Below are 19453 nucleotides of genomic sequence, written 5' to 3' on the forward strand. Positions count from 1 at the left end.
TGTGAGGAGCTTTTCTCGTATCTCCCCAGTCCCTTTTGAGCCTTGTTTCAGTTCTTGGCCTCAACAACTTCCTGCAGTGATGAATTCTGCAGTTGAATTAAACACTGCAAGAAAAAGTACTTCCTCTGATCAGGTCTGAACTTCCTGCCCCATCCATCCCAGTGCGGGAAGCGCGATGCTCTCTGCATCCTGATTTCCCTGCCTTTCAAGGGGAATGGGGTGAGATTCAGGGAGACGCTGTTGGGTGAGACCCAAAACCATGGGGCTGGGACACTGGAAGCTTTGGCCGATGATTTGTTCTGACTTAGCAAGAGCTCGGCTGGGTTCTCTGCTTTCAGTGGAAGCATCCAAGTGGGATGGAGGCAAACGCCTGCTGAGCTTGGGCCGGTATCCAAGATCTTCTGCAACCTGGGTTTGGCTGGGGCAGCTCCTCTGATTCCTGTGGAGTGCCTCGAGCTATTACAAATGGCTCGAAGGGAAACAGCCTGATTTTAAACCAGAATTCCTGTGGTCCAAACAAATACACATTTCCCTCTTGCTATTAATATCTCAACCCTTGATCTTCCTCCAAACACTCATGCATGCGTTTACCAGCTTGCAGAGGAGCGGTCCATTGGATTCTGGAGTGGGAAAGTTTACCTGGATTATGAATTATTGAAGGTGAAAGATGCTTGCAAATGCAGTGCCCTGGCCATACTTCCCGACATCCTTCATCGCCTTCCTGGCATTTCCCTCAACCTGGCAATGAAAAATCCATTTCCAGGTTTGGAGGGGAGCTCTGGAGAGGTGTAACACTTGTTTTATGCTTTGGGCACAAACTCAGTCCGTAATTTCTAGTGGAATTAGACAGACATTTCTTTCTGTTTGCTCTTCTGGGAAGCTTTTGTTTTGCAGATCTCTCTTCTGGGCCCTTTCCTACCTCCTCGTTTCTTTCTTTGCAGAAGCAGTGCTGCAGTTGGAAGGTGTTGCTGCATTTGCTGCCATCTAATGGGAGAATCAGGTTGAAACAAGAGAGACTGAGCTGAGCTCTTAGGCAGAAGCTCTTCCCTGTGAGGGTGCTGAGGCGCTGGCACAGGGTGCCCAGAGAAGCTGTGGCTGCCCCATCCCTGGCAGTGTTCAAGGCCAGGCTGGACACAGGGGCTTGGAGCAAGGTGCTCTAGTGGAAGGGGTCCCTGCCCATGGCAGGGGTTGGAGTTAGAGGAGCTTTAAGGTCCCTTCCAACACAAACCAGTCTGGGACTGTATGAATTCAGCTTTGGCAAAGTGTGCTTGGAGTTATATTATTTAAAGACAAACCAGCAAAGCAGAAATAGTGAAGATGGGCCCAAACACCAGTAAAAAAAAGCCAGTAAGATCCCCCAGATACTGAAGCCAGGCACAGCTCTCAGCTGAGGAACTCTTCCTGAGGAGCTGTGATCTTCAGGCTGCTCCATCAGTAAAATACCTCAATAATGAAATATGGTAAGAACTGATATGGAATGGGGGTGTAAATATATTGCATTAAGAAAAGAGGGTCTTTCAACAACAGAGCCAAGGGACGATGGCTTTTGGTTAGGAGCAGCCAGGGGAAGACATTTAGGGGATGGGATGGGAGCTTCGGTAGTACAGAGGCAACACTGAGATGGGGCAAGCGGAGGAGATAACTCATCTCAAAATGACTCATCAGTTCCTGCATCACTGCAAAGGTGTACCCTACCTGGAGAAGCTCATAACCCTGATCTTTCCAAGCATGAGCTTGATCCATCTGCATCTAGAAATCAGCATTGTTTCTACTGAGCGCTTTTGGGTATCACACAGAGCTGGCCCATTTTGAAGAGGTAATTCTGTGAGCAGCAGAACCAAGAAGATCTGCTCTCACCTGGCTCTGTGCCCTGCAGGTCTCTCCCGTGGAGATTTGTCTTGATAGAGATTAATCTTAAACTGCAATGTTTCCATCAATGGGGGTATTAATTAGTCTCAGTTAATCAGGCCTTTATTCACACAAGTCACAACATCTCAGAGCTTTGCAGTTGCTCCCCAACAGGGACTTTTGTACCAACAGATACAAATACACAGGCAGCAGGAGCTCCTAAGCCTTGTTTCCTGGGAAAGCTGAGCTATAACAGTCAGAAACACACAGAATGATATCCTTTTCTTTAGCATATAGTGTTATTAGGAAACCAACACTTGTCACTGTATTGTTATAAAGCAGAAACTGGCTGCTATTCTCCTCTGCCATAATGTACATATAGATAATAATGTCAACTAAAGGCAAACCCATCTGAGCAGAACTATTTCCCCCAAATTGCGTGAAAGCATGGTCTTTAAATACTTCTCCTTGCTGGAGGACAGGGCAAAACCCGTAACACAGAAAACCACTAAAACACAACAATTGTCATTTTATTTATTCAGTCTCTGTGTCTTTCTCTGCAAAAAATACAGTTCTCTGCATGAAGCTGTAGAAAGAAAAATAATTAAACCCCCCTTGAAATGTGCTTGTTTAGGTTTTTCAAACTGGGTTTCTTTTTGACCCCAATTCAGTACTTCATACAGCAGTCACCTCAGTGCAGAAGGGCAGGGTGCAGCAGCTTGCTCTGACCGCCTCACCCTGAGATCTGCAATAGTGCAAATATCTGCTCTGAGGGGAATGCAATGAAAAGGGCTCCTGCAAGCATTTACTTGCTCATACTTCCCACCACCCCAATGCTCTTTCTGTTATCCTGGATGTGGCTTGGGAGGTTTTACATTTTGTTTAAGCAGTTTTTAGCAGTTTTCTGTCAAGACCCATTGCTGTTCACTGGCACAATAAACCAGGCAAAAGAAAAACTTAACTTTACCTTTCCTAACTGCAGGGAGTTAAAAGTGCATTTAGGATATATTCCATATTCCATTGTTCCAGATCGGATTGCAAAGCCAGAGCAAAAGACACCACCTCACAGCAGCACCAACAGCCTTAAACCCCCTGTTTTACACACCAGCCTTTGGTGACTCCTGGTATTTATGTCTTTCATCCCAAGACTCAGTTTTGCTCCCTGCTGCTTCCAATATCATTGCAGCGTCTTGGATCCATCTAATTTCCTATTCTGCCTCTTTCCATAGCCCATTTTTTGTCTCCAAAAGAAAGCAGAAGAAAGAAAGTTTCCCAGCAAGTATTTACAAGGGCTCCTGTCCTCTGGGATGGTGGCAGGAGATGAGCAGGGAAGGGGATGGGTAACAGCCACTCCTCCACAAAGACTTTTGCTCTCAGCATCTGAGGGACATGAGGCCAGGTAGGCATATGGGGAGCAGAGATGGTGTCTGAAGGCTATTTTTATGCTTTTCTGTCTGTCACTGCAGTTTCACATCGGGGGGGGGGGGGTGTGGGGGGGTGTGGGGTGTGGTGTGTCTCTCCATCACCAGCAGCAGCTCTTTTTCTTCTGGGGTAGCTTTGGTACCTCTTCTGCCTTATTTTTCAGTTTATCCTCATTAACTTTGAGCAACCTGGGAGAAAAGGAAGCAAATTAGTCAAATATTTCCCCCATATTTTGTATTTCTGTGCTATTTGCCTTGACAAGCATTGTCAAGGGGGGCTCAGCGCAAATGAAAGGATTTAGGAGCCTTCAAGCTCAGTATGATTTGAGAACCATGGACTCTGCTAAAAAAGCCACCCTAAATCAAGCCACAGACAGAATTTATTGGCTGTCAACCAAGAGAGAAATCAGCAGCATCCTGAAAAGGGTTTTATTGATCTTACTAATTCAGGACACATCTTTCAGCACTTACCTGCAGCTCACCCCAACCATGCACATGCTGTTCTGAATTTTCCCTGAAAATGGGCACGTGGAGTCTCCGGTGACACAAACACACCAGCATTTGGACTTAAAAAAGTAGCAAGGGAGCCCATTAAAATCAGGAGAGATGGCAAATCCAAGCACACACCTCACCTGATCAAGCTGACCATGGACTCGGAGATGTTGTGGCCCGAGGCAGCACTGCATTCGTAAAACATGAGCTGATGCTCCTTCAAGACAAAGAGCACACATAGAAATGTAAAATTCTTAACACTTGAATAGCTTAATATGGGAGTAAATGAGTAATAGCCACAGGACAGTCACAGGGGAAATAGGAGGGACTCAAGGAAACAAATGACTCAGTAACTTATTTACAGGAATATGAGGGTGAAATCCAGCTTTTCTGGTAGCTGCAAAACCAACTTTTAATACCAAGGAAAAGGCGGACAGAATGTGATGTGATGCCCTTTAGTTAGTGGAGCAAATACGGAGATGTAACTGCATGTTCCCAGGTCTTTTGTGCCTGCCAGTGACTGCTTTGGGGAAAAAAGCATCTATCCCTTGTCCTGCTGTCTTCATTTGTGAAATCTGTAAATTCTCCCCCATGAGGGTGCTGAGGCGCTGGCACAGGGTGCCCAGAGAAGCTGTGGCTGCCCCATCCCTGGCAGTGCTCAAGGCCAGGTTGGACACAGGATACTGGCCCAAATCCCATAAAATTTAAGTTGATAAATGTGAGATTGTTCTCACCTTATTTTTTATTAGCCATCTACGTTGGAAGAGATTAATTGTACTTTAAGCATTTCATACCATTAAACCAGAATAATTTGGTGGTTTTATAATTTGCATGATGCTGGGAAGATCTGTGACACTTTACAGCAAAGAGAAGCAGAGCTGAAAATGTTTTCATTTATAGATCCAGCTCCATAAGCTGTTTTACTGGAGTGGTGCTGAGTCAGAACTAAGATGACAAGGAGAAAGCAAGGCAGAGAAGGGTGGAAGATGGGTTCAGAGATCACCTTTATGATGACCAATGCATGACAGGTAAGTTAAGGACTTTAGCCTTTCTCTGTGTCCCCAGACTGGTGGAATCCACCCTTAGCTGTCCTTGCCTAACTTGGGTGGACACGTCCTTTAGCAGGGCCATGCACCTACCTTGGCCAGGCGTTCCCCCTGCTCCATAGGGACCTGTCTCTCTGCAGCACAGTCAGTTTTGTTCCCAAGAAGCAGAATAGCAACTCCATCTTCTGCTCCTTCCTGGCAATTAAAGAGGGTAGGATCAGGAGCACATCTCAGCCTCCCTTGGTTCACAGCCGGCCACACTGTCTAGACACATCCTGGAGCAGTGTGAAGGATGCCCACAGATTTGGGCTGATACCAAAACCTTAAATTCTTAAATGAGTTTAACAGCATTTAAGAAAGGGATTTTATTTTTGCTATTAAATCATCGGACCTGGTCTATTAAAGGGCAGAGCATTGGAAGAGTTCACTTTGTGTTCAACTCCAGAGATGCTCTGGCTGAACAAGGTGACATCCTGTTTTGTTCTGGTGTTTTTAAACACTGATTTTGTACATGACTGGAAATCTCTGACAAGCAGTTTGTAATAAGACACAAGTTACCTCCCATTTCCCAGGACTCAAAGGGGACTATTCTTGATTTATAAGTGTTATCAAAATCACTTTCAATCCTCTGCAGTGCTTTTGAATTGAAGTTGATCATTATCATCATGTTGCTATTAACAAATTACCCTAGGAAACAAATGTGGGAAATGTGAAACTGTCACTATTTGAATTTAAATCCTCCAAGAAAAACTATTTTTAACCAAAACCAAAGCAGAATGCTCTTTACAAAGGGTTTGGTCACCCCAAGATGTCCATCCCTAACCAGTGGCAGAGGGAGAAAACACTGATCTCAGAGTCACCTCCAGTTCCAAGACCTTGGGGACAGGACGAGGTTTCCCTGCTTCACCCACCTGGATGCAGCTCAGCCAGTACTGCACATCCAAGAAGGAATACTCGGATGTGATATCGTACATCAGCACAACCCCATCCGCCTTCCGGAAGAACTGCTTGGTGATGCTGTGGTACCTGCGTGCATTTAAAATGGTCATTGATATGGTCTGAGGAGGTTTTCCCTAGAAGAAATATGGAATCCCAGTGGAAAAGCACATGTATAAAAAAGGCAACCCAGATTTTGCTCCTCTGCTGATCATAGAGCCAGCACGAGCAGCCTGATGCTTATTTTTATCTTAATTACTTCCTTTATTATGCTCTATCACACCACGTACTGTACAGAGTCTGTCCTTAAACAACCCTCCTTTGCTTAGCAGAGCCAAGGACATCCATATCCTCCAAACTACCAGAATGAGGAATACCAGAGGTTGCTCTCTGTAAGCAGACAACTCAGCACTCACCTTTCTTGACCAGCTGAGTCCCACAGGCGGAGAGCAAAGCACTTGTTGTCCACGATAAAGCTTTTCACCTGATAATCCAGTCCTAGGAGACACAAAAAGGGATATCTCTGTACTATAGAGTTCATTCCTATGACAGGAGATGAATGGAGAAGGCACATGGTGCAGGTATGACCTAAGGTTGCAGCACAAGGGGGCTGGTCTCAAGTGAATCTCTGGCTTAGATCTTTAATGGCTGGGGTTTGGAGAAGGTCTCTGATCTCATGATGAATAAAACCAGGTTGCTTAAGAAAGGAGAATAGAAATGAAAGGCCAAGCAAAGAGAAAAGCACTAGGGACACTGGTATTGGTGCCCTAGAGTGAGCAACAAGGACCAGCATCGCCTGCTGCAGAGCATCCAGGTGTGTTAAGTCAGTGCTCCTATTTGGTCCTTGGTGACAGGTTGTGTAGCACACCTGATGTGAGCTGTAACATGCCTGTAATGATCACCAGGAGCTTGTGGAGTGGAGGAAAGGGAATTGCAATGGAGACCCAAGCGGGTGCAGAGCTGTGCTGGAGAGAAGCTGGAGGAGACCTACCTACGGTGGCAGTGAGGTGCGGGTTGAAGGTGTCGGCATGCAGCCGGTACAGGAACGATGTTTTGCCCACATGGGAGTCCCCGACAAACAGCACATTGTAGAAGTGATCTGGGTCCAGGGGGGCTTTAGGAGAACCCCTTGAGGCAGCTCCTGCCCCACCTGCAGTGACAGTCCCTGGCTCTCCTGGACTTGGCTCGCCTTCCTGCCTCGTTTTCCTTCCAACCTCCTGCTTCTTCCATTGATCAACATCGAGGTCTTTGCTCTCTTCTCCCAACGACTGCCTTTGAGGCTGCATGCTGGCTGCATCCCCCAGTGAGCTGCCTCCAAGGACCGTCCCCAGCTGATCATTCCCAGCATCTTCTTCCTGTAGGACCCTTGTGTGAAGGGGTGATGCTGGTGCCACCTCTTGTTTTGGAAGCTCAGCAGGCCCAGCAGCTGCATTCTCTGTTTCCATCATGTGTGGTGGCTTCTCTGCCTGTGCTGAGACCTGCCCCTGGAGCTCGTTTTGGGCTGCCTGTCCTGAAGCACCCAACAGCTGCACATCTGGAACGAGAACATCCTCCTGCATCACTGCTTCCAGTTTTAGTGTGCTGATCTGTAATGGCACCTTGGAGACTGGGAAGGTTGGTGCAGATGCACCATCATCATGGCCCTGCTTTAGCCCTAGAGCCTGAGTTTCCACTAAACTCCTCCCCCCTGCCTCCAGCCTCTCTCCCTGCCCCACTTCCAGACCTTGAGCTCCATCCAGAGGTCTCCCCTCTGCAGCAGCCCACTCTCCCTGTGGTAATTCCAGTGCCTGGGTATCCTCCAGGATCTGCCCATCAGGACCAGTGACTGCTTCCCGCTTCACTTCCGCACCAGGAGCTTTGGGAGCAGTGGCACGCTCAGGACACGAAGTGGCCTCAGCTGGGGGGGACACATGAGCACCAGCAGCTTCCCCACACCCTTCTGCAGTGTGAGCTACATCTGAGCCTGGAGTGCGGCTCTGCTCCCCTTCCCGCATCCCAGCTGCACCCGCATTTGCCTCTGGGCTCCCTCCTGAGCTTGATCTGAGCTCCTCTGGCCCTGTCAGTGGCTCCACACTCATATCAGTGCTCTGGGCCTCCAGCCCATCCAGGATTACAGCCTTGTCCTGTGCCTGCACACCCGCAGCAGCCCCCTCTCCCTGTCCAAATCCTGCTCCCTGCCGATCAAGCACAGAGCCCTGCTGCAGCCCGTGTTCACCCTGCCCTTCTTCCCCATTGTCATCCTCTTCCACAAGCTGCATGGCTGCATGGTCCCACCCTCCCTGGGCTGTTTCTGGGCTGTGACCCCCATGCAGCTCCATGTCTGCCCAGTCCTCTGCCTCCCTTTCCAGTAACTCTGCTTTACCGACCTGATCCAGAGGTTGCACATCTGGAGCCACGCTCCCTCCCTGCTCTGTATCCAGGGAGCTGACCTCACTCAGGAGCTGCTGATCTGCCTCTGGGGTCAGTTCGAGCTCATCCACTTCTGCAAGAGTGGCAGCAGTGCTCTGAGCCTGCAGCGTGTCCAGGATTGCAGCCTCTGCATGGGGCTGCACACCCGCAGCAGCCCCCTCTCCCTGCCTCACCGCATGGGGGTGAAGCACAGGCTCCTGTGGCAGCCCACTCGTACCCTGCTCTTGTGCACCATCCTCAGGCTCCTCCATGTGCTGTAGGGCTGCATGCCCTCCCCCTCCCTGGGCTGTTTCTGGGCTATGGCCCCCATGCAGCTCCATGTCTGCCCAGTCCTCTGCCTCCCTTTCCACTAACTTTGCTTTACCGACCTGATCCAGGGTTTGCACATCTGGCACATCTGGAGATACGCTCCCTCCCTGCTCTCTCCCTGGGGAGCTGACCTCGCTCCAGAGCTCCAGATCTGCCTCTGTGCTGCCTCCTGGGGTCACTTTGACCTCATCCATCTCTGCAAGCATCTGCACACTTGCATCAGTGCTCTGGTCCTCCAGGCTGTCCAGGCTTTCAGCCTCCTCCCATGGCTGCACGCCTGCAGCAGCCCCCTCTCCCTCCCTGATGGCCACTCCATTGGGGTGAAGCACAGGCTCATGTGGCGGCCCACACTCACTCTGCCCCTCTTCCCCATCCTCATCCTCCTCCACAAGCTGCAAGGCTGCATGGTGCTCACCTCCATGGAGGGTTTCAATACTAGGACCCCCATGCAGCTCTACATTTGCTGTGGAATCCTCTACCTCCAATTCCACTAACTCTGCTTCATCCACCTGATCCAGAGGTTGCACACCTGGAACCACGCTCCCTCCCTGCTCTGCACCCAGGGAGCTGACCTCACTCAGCAGCTGCAGATCTCCTTCAGTGTTCCAGCCTGGGGTCTCTTTAACCTCATCCATCTCTGCAAGCACCTGCAGACTTGCACCAGTGCTCTGGTCCTCCAGCCTGTCCAGGCTTTCAGCATCCTCTTGTGGCTGCATGCCTGCAGCAGGCCCCTCTCCCTGCCCAAGTCCTGCTCCCTGTGGATCAAGCACAGGCTCCTGGGGCAGCCCATGCTCACCCTGCTCTTGTGCACCATCCTCATCCTCCTCCAGGAGGTGTACCACTGTATGACCCTCCTCTCCCTGGGGTGTTTCTGGGCTGGAACTCCTATGTAGCTGCACACCTGCCCAGGAGTCCTTTGCCTCCACCATTTCCAGTGCCTGAGCCTTAACTGGGAAGAGCCCACACAGGTCTGGGCTCCCCAGAGACGCTTCTGTTGAGGAAGGACCCTCGCCATGCACCACAGCAGCACCCATGTCCTCCCCCAGCCCCAGCTCTGATCGATCTCCCTCCTCCAGGGGCTGCACATCTGGAGCCACGCTCCCTCCCTGCTCTGTCCCCACGGGGCCAGCCTCAACCCATGGCTGCAGAGCTGCCCCCCCCTCTGCCCGCAGCTGCACATCGTCGGCTCTGCTGCTCTGCGCCTCCAGCGGTGGCACATCTGTTCCTGCTCCCCCTTCCAGCACCACTGCCACCGGCACCTCTGCACCGACACCCCCGCCTTGCTCCGCATCCCCCCGTGCACGCTCACCCTGTGCTGCTTGCACCTCCCTTTCCTCAGGTCCAGCTCCATGCTCAGCTTGGCCTGGCAGCACCTCAGCACCCAAGGGTTCTCCTTGGGGCTTCGCCTCTGCGCTGACAGGATCTTCCTCCAGCATCCCGGGGCCAAGAGCCGCAGTCACCTCGGGATGGGCGCTGTGCCCCTGGGCTGCTCCTGTTCGTGCCTCACCCTGGGGTGGTGGCTCTGGCTCCAGGAGCTCTCCTGCCTTCATTTCCAGTTCCTTGGAGAGCCCCAGTGGTGGCTGAGCCTCTTCCCCCAGCCCCGTGCCCAGGGGCTGAGCTGCAGCTGGGTGAAGCTCATCCATGCCAAGGCACTGGTGCACAACCAGACCTGCCTCCCCAGCCCCTGCTGACCCCAGACCTGCCTCCAGGGTTTCTCCCTGCCTTAATGCCACTTCCTCAGCTGCTCCCAGGAGCTGTGCCTTTTCCCAGCTAGTTTTTTCCTGCATCCATCCTGCTCCCTCCACCTCCATCAGCACCTGCTCTGCTGCCTCCGTGTTCTCTCCCAGTGCTCCCTGGAGATGCTCTGCCACCTTTAGCATCGCCTCCTTCACACCACCACCCCTTCCTTGTGGGAATAACATCCTTTGTTCCTCCTCTCCCTGCTCTGGCTCCTGAGCCCTGTGGTGCCCAGCTCCCGTGGACGCACCAGCCTGTGGCACATCTGGACCTGTGCCTGGTCCTTCTTCCATGTCTCCTTCAAACAGCTTGTGACCGGTGTGACCAGAGAGGGTCTCCTGTTGCACCCTGGGGGTTGTTCCATGTGCTGTGCCTCCCTCCAGCCCTGTTTGGGGCTCAGCATCATCCTGGGGGTGATGTGCGGTGTTTGCTGGAGCAGGGGGTGCACCTGGTGCCTGTGGCTTCAGCTGTTTGCTCAGGGCCGCTGTTGCATCATCCACCTCTCTTAGCAAAGAGCTCTGGTCAGAGAAGCATTCCTCTTTCAGACATTCTGGGAAGGGGTCCTCTTCCACAGAGCTCGCTCCCTGCGGGGCTCCCAAAATGCTTATTTCTGCAGGCAGCATCTCCCAAACCCTGGAAAGGGCAGAAAATGGAGAGGGTCAGCTCAGTCCCCAGCTCCCTCTCATACTCCTGGGCCAGTACCAGGGGGCCTCTGCTCTGCCACCTCACCCCATCCCTCTCCAGACCCACTTTTATGGGGATACTGGAGGCTTGCACAGGCAGTGATGGTGACAGGGGAAAGGGGGATGCCCACTCAAGGAGCCAGATCCATCGCCATATCCTGTCTGGGAAGTGAGCCTGTCCCTTCCCAGTCTCCATGTTCACATCACTGGAGATGAAAAGGGAACTTTCAACCAGATACAGCAAGTGCCTGAGCCAATGGAGTGATGCAGGGTGACAAACTGGGGTCAGCTCGCTTGATGCTGCGAGGGCTGGAGCAGCTCTGCTCTGGAGCCAGGCTGAGAGAGCTGGGCTGGGGCAGCCTGGAGAAGAGAAGGCTCCTGAAGGGGAGACCTTAGAGCAGCTCCAGTGCCTAAAGGGGCTGCAGGAAACCTGGAGAGGGGCTTGGGACAAGGGCCTGTAGGGACAGGCCAAGGGGAATGGCTTGAACCTGCCCGAGGGGAGACTGAGCTGAGCTCTTAGGCAGAAGCTCTTCCCTGTGAGGGTGCTGAGGCGCTGGCACAGGGTGCCCAGAGAAGCTGTGGCTGCCCCATCCCTGGCAGTGCTCAAGGCCAGGTTGGACACAGGGGCTTGGAGCAAGCTGCTCCAGTGGAAGGGGTCCCTGCCCGTGGCAGGGGTTGGAGCTGGAGGAGCTTTAAGGTCCCTTCCACCCTAAACCAGTCTGGGATTCTATGAAGGGTCCTGATCTCCAGATGGCTGGGAGGGAAAGGAACACTGAAAGGACTGAACATGGTGTTTGCCTGGGGCAGGAGGAGGACTTGCAGACCTCGGGGGCACAAGCTGAAGCAGCAGGCGTTACCCAGGACCCCTTACACTTGGTGGGTGCTCTTGGCTTTGGGCTCGCTGCTCTGGGAGTCCCTCCTCATCTGCATCTTCTTGCTCTGCTCCAGACTCATCTGCGGCAAGCAGGGTGGGAACAAGAGAGGAAAGTGCTTGATGAGGGGGTGCACCCACCTGAAACAATGCCAAGCTCCCCAGCAGGTATCGAGATGTACCCACAAGAAACCTTGGGGGTGCTTTCCCCCCCTCCCTTCCCACACATCTCTATGGCACCATATTGACCCAGTGAGAAAGCTTTTAGGGGAGTCGCTCCCCTGCTGCAGAAGCACCCCGTGCTCTTGGGCTTCCCAATGGTCCCAAACCAAACAGCACAATGCTCTGGAGCATGGACACCTCACCCCATCCCCACTGAAGACCCCAAATCCCAGCTGAAGTACCTGGGGGGACGCGGGTGTCTCGCTGGGCAGCTCTGCCCCTGCTCTGTCCCTGCAAACACAGAGCACAGGGATCAAAATGGCAGTTACATCCTCTCCACCACATCCACCCCTGCCCCAGGCTGTCCTCAGCCCCACAAGCAGGGGTGGGCTGGAGCAGGACAGCTTTTGGATCAGTGCTGGTTAGGTCTTTCTGAGTAGGGACATCCCCATCTCTGCAGGCACTGCCCTCAAAGAGATATGGTCCTGATAGACCTGGCTTTTTACTGATGCTTTTTGCCCCAAGCCATGGCTAAGTCTTCACAGACCACATAGATGGGGCCCTCAGTGACATGATTTAGTGGTGGCCTGGGGAATGGTTGGACTTGATGATCCTAAAAGTCTTTTCAAACCTGGCTGATGCTATGATGCTGTGATCATACGCTGCACTGTGGAGACCACTGAAGCTCTGTGAAGCCTCAGACCCATCAAACAGCACTAACCCCAGGAGGAAACCACGTGTGTGCACACGGTCACTCAGCCACTCACCCCGGCTCCCCCATGTGCTCCCAAGCCACCGCAGCCCTCACTGCCCGCAGGCGCCCGTGGGTCTGCTGGAGCTGCTGGTGGAGATGCTGAAGGTGCTGCTCCAGCACTCGCTTGCTCTCCTCCAGCTGCTGGTTCTCGGTGCTGGCAGCTTCCTGCGAGCTGCAGAGGCTGTGGCACCGTGTCTCCAGCTGTGGGATGGCAACAAGGACACTGAGACCTGCCAGGACCCCCGGGCAGAAAGGGAACTGATGGACACCCAGCTCCTCTAGACCTGGGGCCGTGGGGAGAAACCCAGCCTGGGTCCTTTGGGGATGGAGAGGAGCGTGGGGATAGGAGTGGCAGAAGTGGTGATGGAGGTTCAATGTGAGAGCTGCATCAGGAGCTGGTGGGGACAGACTGGGCTCAGCTCTATAGCACAGTGCTGCTGCTGCAGCCCGGCCCAGAGACCCCGCATGCAGGAAGGGGGACAGGGAGCTGGGGCCGGCTCACCTCCAGCTGCGCTGTGACCAGGCGCTGCACCTCCTCCTCGCTGGCATCCAGCACTCGCTGGAGCTCCGCAGCCCGCTGGGGGCTCGGGGCCGCGCTCTGGGACGGCAGCAGGGACATCAGCACCCGGTGACCCGCCTGGGAGCTGCCAGGGGGTCTGGGGGAGGGGAGGGGAGCGGAGCGGAGCAGCCGGGACCCACCTCCTGCTGCAGGCGCTGCTGCTCCCGCTGCATCCGCTGCTCCAGAGCCCCGAGGAGCCGCTGCACCTCCCGGCCGTGCTCGGCCACGCTCCTGCCGGGGACAGCGAGTGCGATCAGAGCCCCCTGCTCTGGGTGCCGGCCCCTGGGCGCCCACACTGCCCGCAGGGGCTCCCCCAGCAGGGATGTGCCCCGCAGCCGGGTTCCAGCGCTTTGGCCGTCCCGTGTGTGACTGCAGAGGGAGCCCGATCCCAGACGGCAGCTCCCTGCGGACACTGCTCCAGCCGCTGATGGAGCTGCTGGGAACACCCAGGGTTCTCCCTCCTTGGGTGGCCCTGGCCCCATCCTTCCCGTCCCACCCCTCCCTGCTGCCCAGGCCTGACTCACTTGTTCAGGGACTCCTCCAAAGCCTCCTTCTTGCTCCTCACTTCCTGGATGCGGTGCCTCACCTTGGCCACAAAGTCCTCCTGGTTGTCCAGGAGCTGGGGTTCATCCTGCCGGAGCTGCCGCCAGAGCTCCCAGACCTCCTGTCTGCAGGGAGAAGGGTGTTCTGTGTGAAACTGCCTCAAACTCCCCCCCAAGCAGGCCAGCTATAGGGCCCTGGGTCACCATGTGGGGTACTGAGTGCCCCTGCACTGGGCACTGGGGAGGCCGCACCTCGAATCCTGTGTTCAGCTCTGGGCCCCTCACTACAGGAGAGACCTTGAGGGGCTGGAGCGGGGCCAGAGAAGGGCAGCGGAGCTGGGGCAGGGCCTGGAGCACAGTGTGATGGGGAAGGGCTGAGGGACCTGGGGGGTTCAGTGTGGAGAAGATAAGGCTCAGGGGGGACCTGATGGCTGCCTCCAACTGCCTGAGGAGGATGGAGCCAGGAGGGGCTGTGCTCTGCTCCCAAGGAACAAGGGATGGGACAAGAGGAACCGGCCTCAAGCTGCACCAGGGCAGGTTTAGATGGAGCTGAGGAACAATTCCTGCCCCAGAGGGTGCTCAGGCATTGGAACAGGCTGCCCAGGGCAGGGCTGCAGGCACCGTCCCTGCAAGTGTTCACACAGCGTGGAGACGAGGCCTCAGTGCCATGGGTTAGGGGTGGCCTTGGCAGTGCTGGGGTAAGGGTTGGACTGGATGGGATTAAAGGGCTTTCCCAGCCTGGGTCATTCTAAGATTTAGCTGACACTGTTAAGGATGTGTGGTCCTGGGGGACAGATGAGCACGGGGGTGACCATGATCCTGTCCTGGGGCCAAAGGCACCTCCAAGTCACTTCTGGGCTCACTCCCTCACTCCTGCCCAAGCCTTTCCCTGTCTACCCCCTTCCTGCAGGACACCCATGGGTGCTAATCAGGGCAGCTTACTCCTCAGAGATGTTGTCCGTGCCCAAGTGGCCCATAAAGGCAGAGAACTGCCTCCGCTCCTCACTGTCCCCCTCCTCCAGCGCCGGGCTGGGAAGGACCAAGGGGACCCTCCGGGATGCTGTTTTCTGCCGGCGATGGCCCCTGACAGCTTTCTGGGAGCTCAGGAACTGCCCTGTCAACAGAGACCCCAAACCCTCAGTGCCAGGCCAGGCTGACAGCAAAGCCCCAAAGCCAACACTTCCCACCCCGTGGCTTCGATGAGTCCATTCTGGCACAAGAGGACCTCTCACCAGGGAGCCATGGGATGAGACCTGGATGTGGGGACAACTTTTGGGCCATCCTTTGCCACCCAGCAAGGGCGGTGTTTCAGAAATCCCCTGGGAAAGCACTAGGGCCATGTCCAGGATCAGCTTGGAGGCGTCATGCCGGCACTTACAGAGTCCAAAAGTGAATTCCTCAGTCCTCAACCGCCCGTTGCCGCCCGCATCCAGCCCATTGAAGACGAGCTCCAGCTCCTCCGTGCTGCATGGGAGATCTTCCTCCTGCAATCTCTAAGAACAAAGCAAAGCAGGGAACACCCCTCCCATCACCCATTCTCCATGCACCCCAGCAGCATCTGACCTGAGGAGACATCCCCATCCCTTACCTGTATGTCCGAGCGGGTGATGAACCCCTCCTGGTCCTTGTCCTGCTCCCTGAGGAGCTCCTGCACCCTCTGCACTATTTCAGCTGCCCATGAGGGCTCCTTGCTGGGGCTGGGGGCTGCTGCCGGGGCCTCACCAAAGCCCTTGCGTCGGCTGGAGCCCAAGCGCCGGCTCTTGGTGCCTGCCCGGCGCTCGGCCATGGGCCCCAGCTCGGTCCTGTCCCGGGGACACTGATGGTCGTTGACCCTTGGGCAGCTCCTCCTTGCTGGAGACCTTGGCAGGAGATGGTGCAGTGGGATTGAGCTGGAAACGCGCTTTATCTGCAGTACAGGGCCCCTGGGTTCGGCAATAGGAAGAGCAGCGCAGCACAGATGGAGCCTTGACCAGAGCGAGCAACGGCTGCGAGCCCAGCACCCACTGGGTGAGCGCCTCCTCCTGCCCCCACCCATCCCACATTTCCCATGGAGGATGCGCAGGGCACCGGCACCGGGGGAAACCCAGGAGGTGGCACCAGTGAAGGAGCAGCCACAGCGATGCTGGGCACAAGGGGCCGGTCCCAGCCGCCTCCTCAGAGCCCAGCAGCAGCCTTTGGTCGTCCTCCCCCAGCCTCCACAGCCGTGAGGCACCTGGGGAGCGGTGTGAGAGCTGGGGAGGCCTTCAGGAAGCCTGGGTGATGGCAGCGGCACCAAGAGCCGCTGGGCCCATGAGGGGCTCTCTGCATGGCAAAGCCAAAACCCAAGGGAAGGAGCCCACAGCTATGGGGAGCTGTGACGCAGAGCGGGGCCATGCTGCAGCCCCACTTTCTGCTCCCAGCCTGGAGAGACCCCCGGCTGCTCCAGCCCTGTGCTGAGTCCCAGCCTGCACTGGAAACACAGGAATAGGCCCCCAAAACATCCCCTTAAATCAAGAGGGCTTTGTGGAGCTGCTGGAGTCCCACAGGATCCTTGTGTGGGGGGAAGAGGGGGTGGACAGAAACCATCTGCCTTTATGGTGGTGCCAGCTTCTAAGAGCAGAAGTGGGAGCTCGGGGGGGCACTGGGGCTGTTTGGGGCATGCAGAATCCCCCAGTTACCTGCTCCAACCCAGCACAGCCCCAGCAGAGGCACAGAACAAGCAGGGAGGGTGGGATGGGAAGCACGCACCCCCCCGCCCGTGGCATCACCGACTCCCAGGGACCTGATCCCATCCCCATCACCCCACGCTGCTCCCAGCCATCAGTACAGGCCCATCAGCCACAGTCCCCCCACAGGCAGCAGAAGCAGCCCATCCGCAGGGTCACCAGCATCCCAAGCCCCCCAATCCCAAAGCAGCTCTGCGAAGGCACCACTGGCATCATCGGGAATCACAGCCGACATCCCCATCCTTTCCCTGCTCGCAGCGGTCTGGAGGGTGTTTGGGGCAGGGGAAAAGCAGCAGAGAAACAGCAAGTGGTATAAGAGGCCAAATAACCCAAAGGACAAGACTCTCTCTAGCCCACATATACAGCATCCTACCTACAGGACAAACCTGCACACACCACAACCCACAGAGGCTCTTGAGCCCCAGTGGTTGGAGCTCATCCCACTGTGCTGCTCACACTGGTGGGTTTTCCAAGGCTCCCTTTGGAATCACTAACTGGGCTTTAAAGCCAGCACCAAACCCACTGACTGCCCATGGCTTGCACCCACTCTGGTGTGCAAGGGGACAGGGGAATTAGGCAAGGTATGAGCATTTTTGCTCTCCTTTAGCTGCAAAATGGGGAAAAGATCCCAACAAGAGGAAATCCAACCAATAACTTTAGGTTATAACCAGAACTAAGCCCCGAGCTCCCAGCACAGGGCTGAGCTCCCAGGGCAGGAGGTGCCTGTCTCTCCCCATCTAAACTGGTTCAGTCCCTTGCTGGGAACCGGCTGCACCAGTGCCCTGCCCCATCGCACCCACAGCCACAGCCCAGCCCTGCTCTGCTGCTCTTCCACCTGAGGAAGCAGCTCAGGTGCTGCTGCTCCTCCTGGGTATGACCCAGCCCTGCAGTGCCAAGAGCCCTTTTCCCAGCCCCAAGGAGAAGCCAAGCAAGCCTTGGGGTTGAATACAGGGGGGAAAGGAGGAGAAGAACCCAATCCTCCTCTCAGCCCCACCGTGTGAACCCGAGCATCCTTGCTCCGTGCTGAGGCTGGGATGGGAGAGCAGCAAAACACAACCTGGAACTGCAAGCTTTCCATCCACTGTCAGCTGCAGGAAGCCCATCACCACTTCATAGAATGATACAATCATAGAATAGTTTGGGTTGGAAAGGAGCTTAAGATCATCCAGTTCCAACCCCTCTGCCATGGGCAGGGACACCTCACACTAAACCATGGCACCCAAGGCCTCATCCAACCTGGCCTTGAACACTGCCAGGGATGGAGCATTCACAACCTCCCTGTGCAACCCATTCCAGTGCCTCACCACCCTAACAGGAAAGAATTTCCTCCTTAGATCCAATCTAAACTTCCCCTGTTTCAGTTTGAACCCATTACCCCTTGTCCTACCACTACAGTCCCTGATGAAGAGTCCCTCCCCAGCATCCCTATAGGCCCCCTTCAGACACTGGCAGCTGCTCTGAGGTCTCCCCACAGCTTCTCTTCTCCAGGCTGAACAGCCCCAACTTTCTCAGCCTGGCTCCATACAGGAGGTGCTCCAGCCCCTGATCATCCTCGTGGCCTCCTCTGGCCCTGTTCCAACAGTTCCATGTCCTTTTTATGCTGAGGACACCAGAACTGCACACAATGCTCCAGGTGAGGTCTCACGAGAGCAGAATAAAGGGGCAGGATCACCTCCTTGGACCTGCTGGTCACACACACAGTCCTCCCCACTGGGAGAGGCTGTGCAGGGCTGGAGTCACCCATGTGGGTGCAAACTCCAAACCTAGATGCCAAGCTGCCTCCTGCACAGCAGAGCCAGAGCTGGGCTGCGCTCAGAGCCCCCCACACAGGGACCAAGGGGTATTTGCTGATTTATGTGTCACTTCCTCCATTGTCACTGCTGTGACAGACAGGAGGTGACAGCAGAGGGGGCTGACGTAAGGGGAAGAGATTAAAAGGGCTAAATCTGGAGGGCTTGACTCAGCAGCAGCTAAAAGGCTGTGTGATTGCGCTCTGCAAGCATCTCAAGGGGCACTGGCATGTGTGGGGTCACCCAACACAAGTGCAGAGACTTGAGGGATCCTAGGTTGAACAATACACAAGGTTGTTACCATCAAAGCTTTGTATTCCCCTGGATCCTCTGCAAATGAGGGCATTTATGGGTCTGGAGCAGCTCCTGTATGGAGCCAGGCTGAGAACACTGGGGCTGTTCAGCCTGGAGAAGAGAAGCTGCGTGGGGAGACCTCAGAGCAGCTTCCAGTGTGTGAAGGGGGCTACAAGGATGCTGGAGAGGGGCTCTTCATCAGGGACTGCAGTGACAGGACAAGGGGTGATGGGTTCAGACTGAAACAGGGGAAGTTCAGGTTGGATCTAAGGCAGAAGCTCTTCCCTGTGAGGGTGCTGAGGAGCTGGCACAGGGTGCCCAGAGAAGCTGTGGCTGCCCCATCCCTGGCAGTGCTCAAGGCCAGGTTGGACACAGGGGCTTGGAGCAAGCTGCTCCAGTGGAAGGGGTCCCTGCCCGTGGCAGGGGTTGGAGCTGGAGGAGCTTTCAGGCCCCTTCAACCCAACCCATTCCATGATTGCTCCCATTAGCCCTAACTTGATCTCACAGCCCACGTACAAGCCTTGCTCTGCCCTTGGAAGCAGCAGCTGATGGTGGGGGCATCCCTGTCCCCCAGAGAATCCCAGCCCCAGCAGCAAATTTCAGTCCCACGCAGGGCTCGCTGTTGTGTGTTATCTGCAGTGCCTCCGCCTGTGCTTGCTTGTCCAGGTCCCACAGCACAGGTCACTCACTGGCCTGGGCACCCAGCCCTTTAGAGGAGGAGGATGTGACCAGCTTGCCCATAGCTAATGGCCATTTGCCCCATAAGACAGTGCTCTGAGGGCTGGGAGCAGCACTCCAGCATCACATCAGGGAAAGGGAACAGCAAAGGCAGCAGAGGAGCCTGCATTCCCACAGTGAGATCCCACACAAGCAGCAGTGGCTGCCACTGGGTACA

At 55.1% G+C, this 19453-nt stretch overlaps 1 protein-coding gene across 1 annotated transcript; it reads right to left on the reverse strand.

Moving 5' to 3' along the window:
* Positions 1 to 1953: 1953 nt before the first annotated feature.
* RAB44 (RAB44, member RAS oncogene family) lies at positions 1954 to 15904 on the reverse strand. The gene is made up of 16 exons (XM_061349562.1): positions 15358 to 15904; positions 15148 to 15262; positions 14712 to 14883; positions 13752 to 13895; positions 13368 to 13458; positions 13171 to 13266; positions 12682 to 12869; positions 12082 to 12205; positions 11753 to 11835; positions 8593 to 10831; positions 6735 to 8172; positions 6160 to 6241; positions 5719 to 5833; positions 4901 to 5002; positions 3902 to 3978; positions 1954 to 3458 (listed from the first exon to the last, which is right to left on the reverse strand). Exons 1-16 carry the CDS (start codon positions 15802 to 15804, stop codon positions 3371 to 3373), a joined length of 5601 nt encoding a protein of 1866 aa, XP_061205546.1. The 5' UTR covers positions 15805 to 15904; the 3' UTR covers positions 1954 to 3370.
* Between the last annotated feature and the right edge of the window lie 3549 nt (positions 15905 to 19453).

The sequence above is a fragment of the Neopsephotus bourkii genome, unplaced genomic scaffold, assembly GCF_033783945.1.
Source record: "Neopsephotus bourkii isolate Nb327-2 ecotype Australia unplaced genomic scaffold, CSIRO-AGI_Nbou_v1 NB_414, whole genome shotgun sequence".
NCBI classification, from domain to species: Eukaryota; Metazoa; Chordata; class Aves; order Psittaciformes; family Psittacidae; genus Neopsephotus; species Neopsephotus bourkii.

What these genes read in the sequence shown, in the direction of transcription:
- RAB44 (XM_061349562.1), bottom strand. Translation starts at nt 15,804, where the DNA reads ATGGGTGGGGGCAGGAGGAGGCGCTCACCCAGTGGGTGCTGGGCTCGC. An exon ending in TGGTCACAGCGCAGCTGGAG is followed by an intron (nt 12,870 to 13,170) that starts GTGAGCCGGCCC and finishes GCCATCCCACAG; the next exon opens with CTGGAGACACGGTGCCACAG. An exon ending in CCAGAGCATTGTGCTGTTTG is followed by an intron (nt 11,836 to 12,081) that starts GTTTGGGACCAT and finishes TGCTTGCCGCAG; the next exon opens with ATGAGTCTGGAGCAGAGCAA.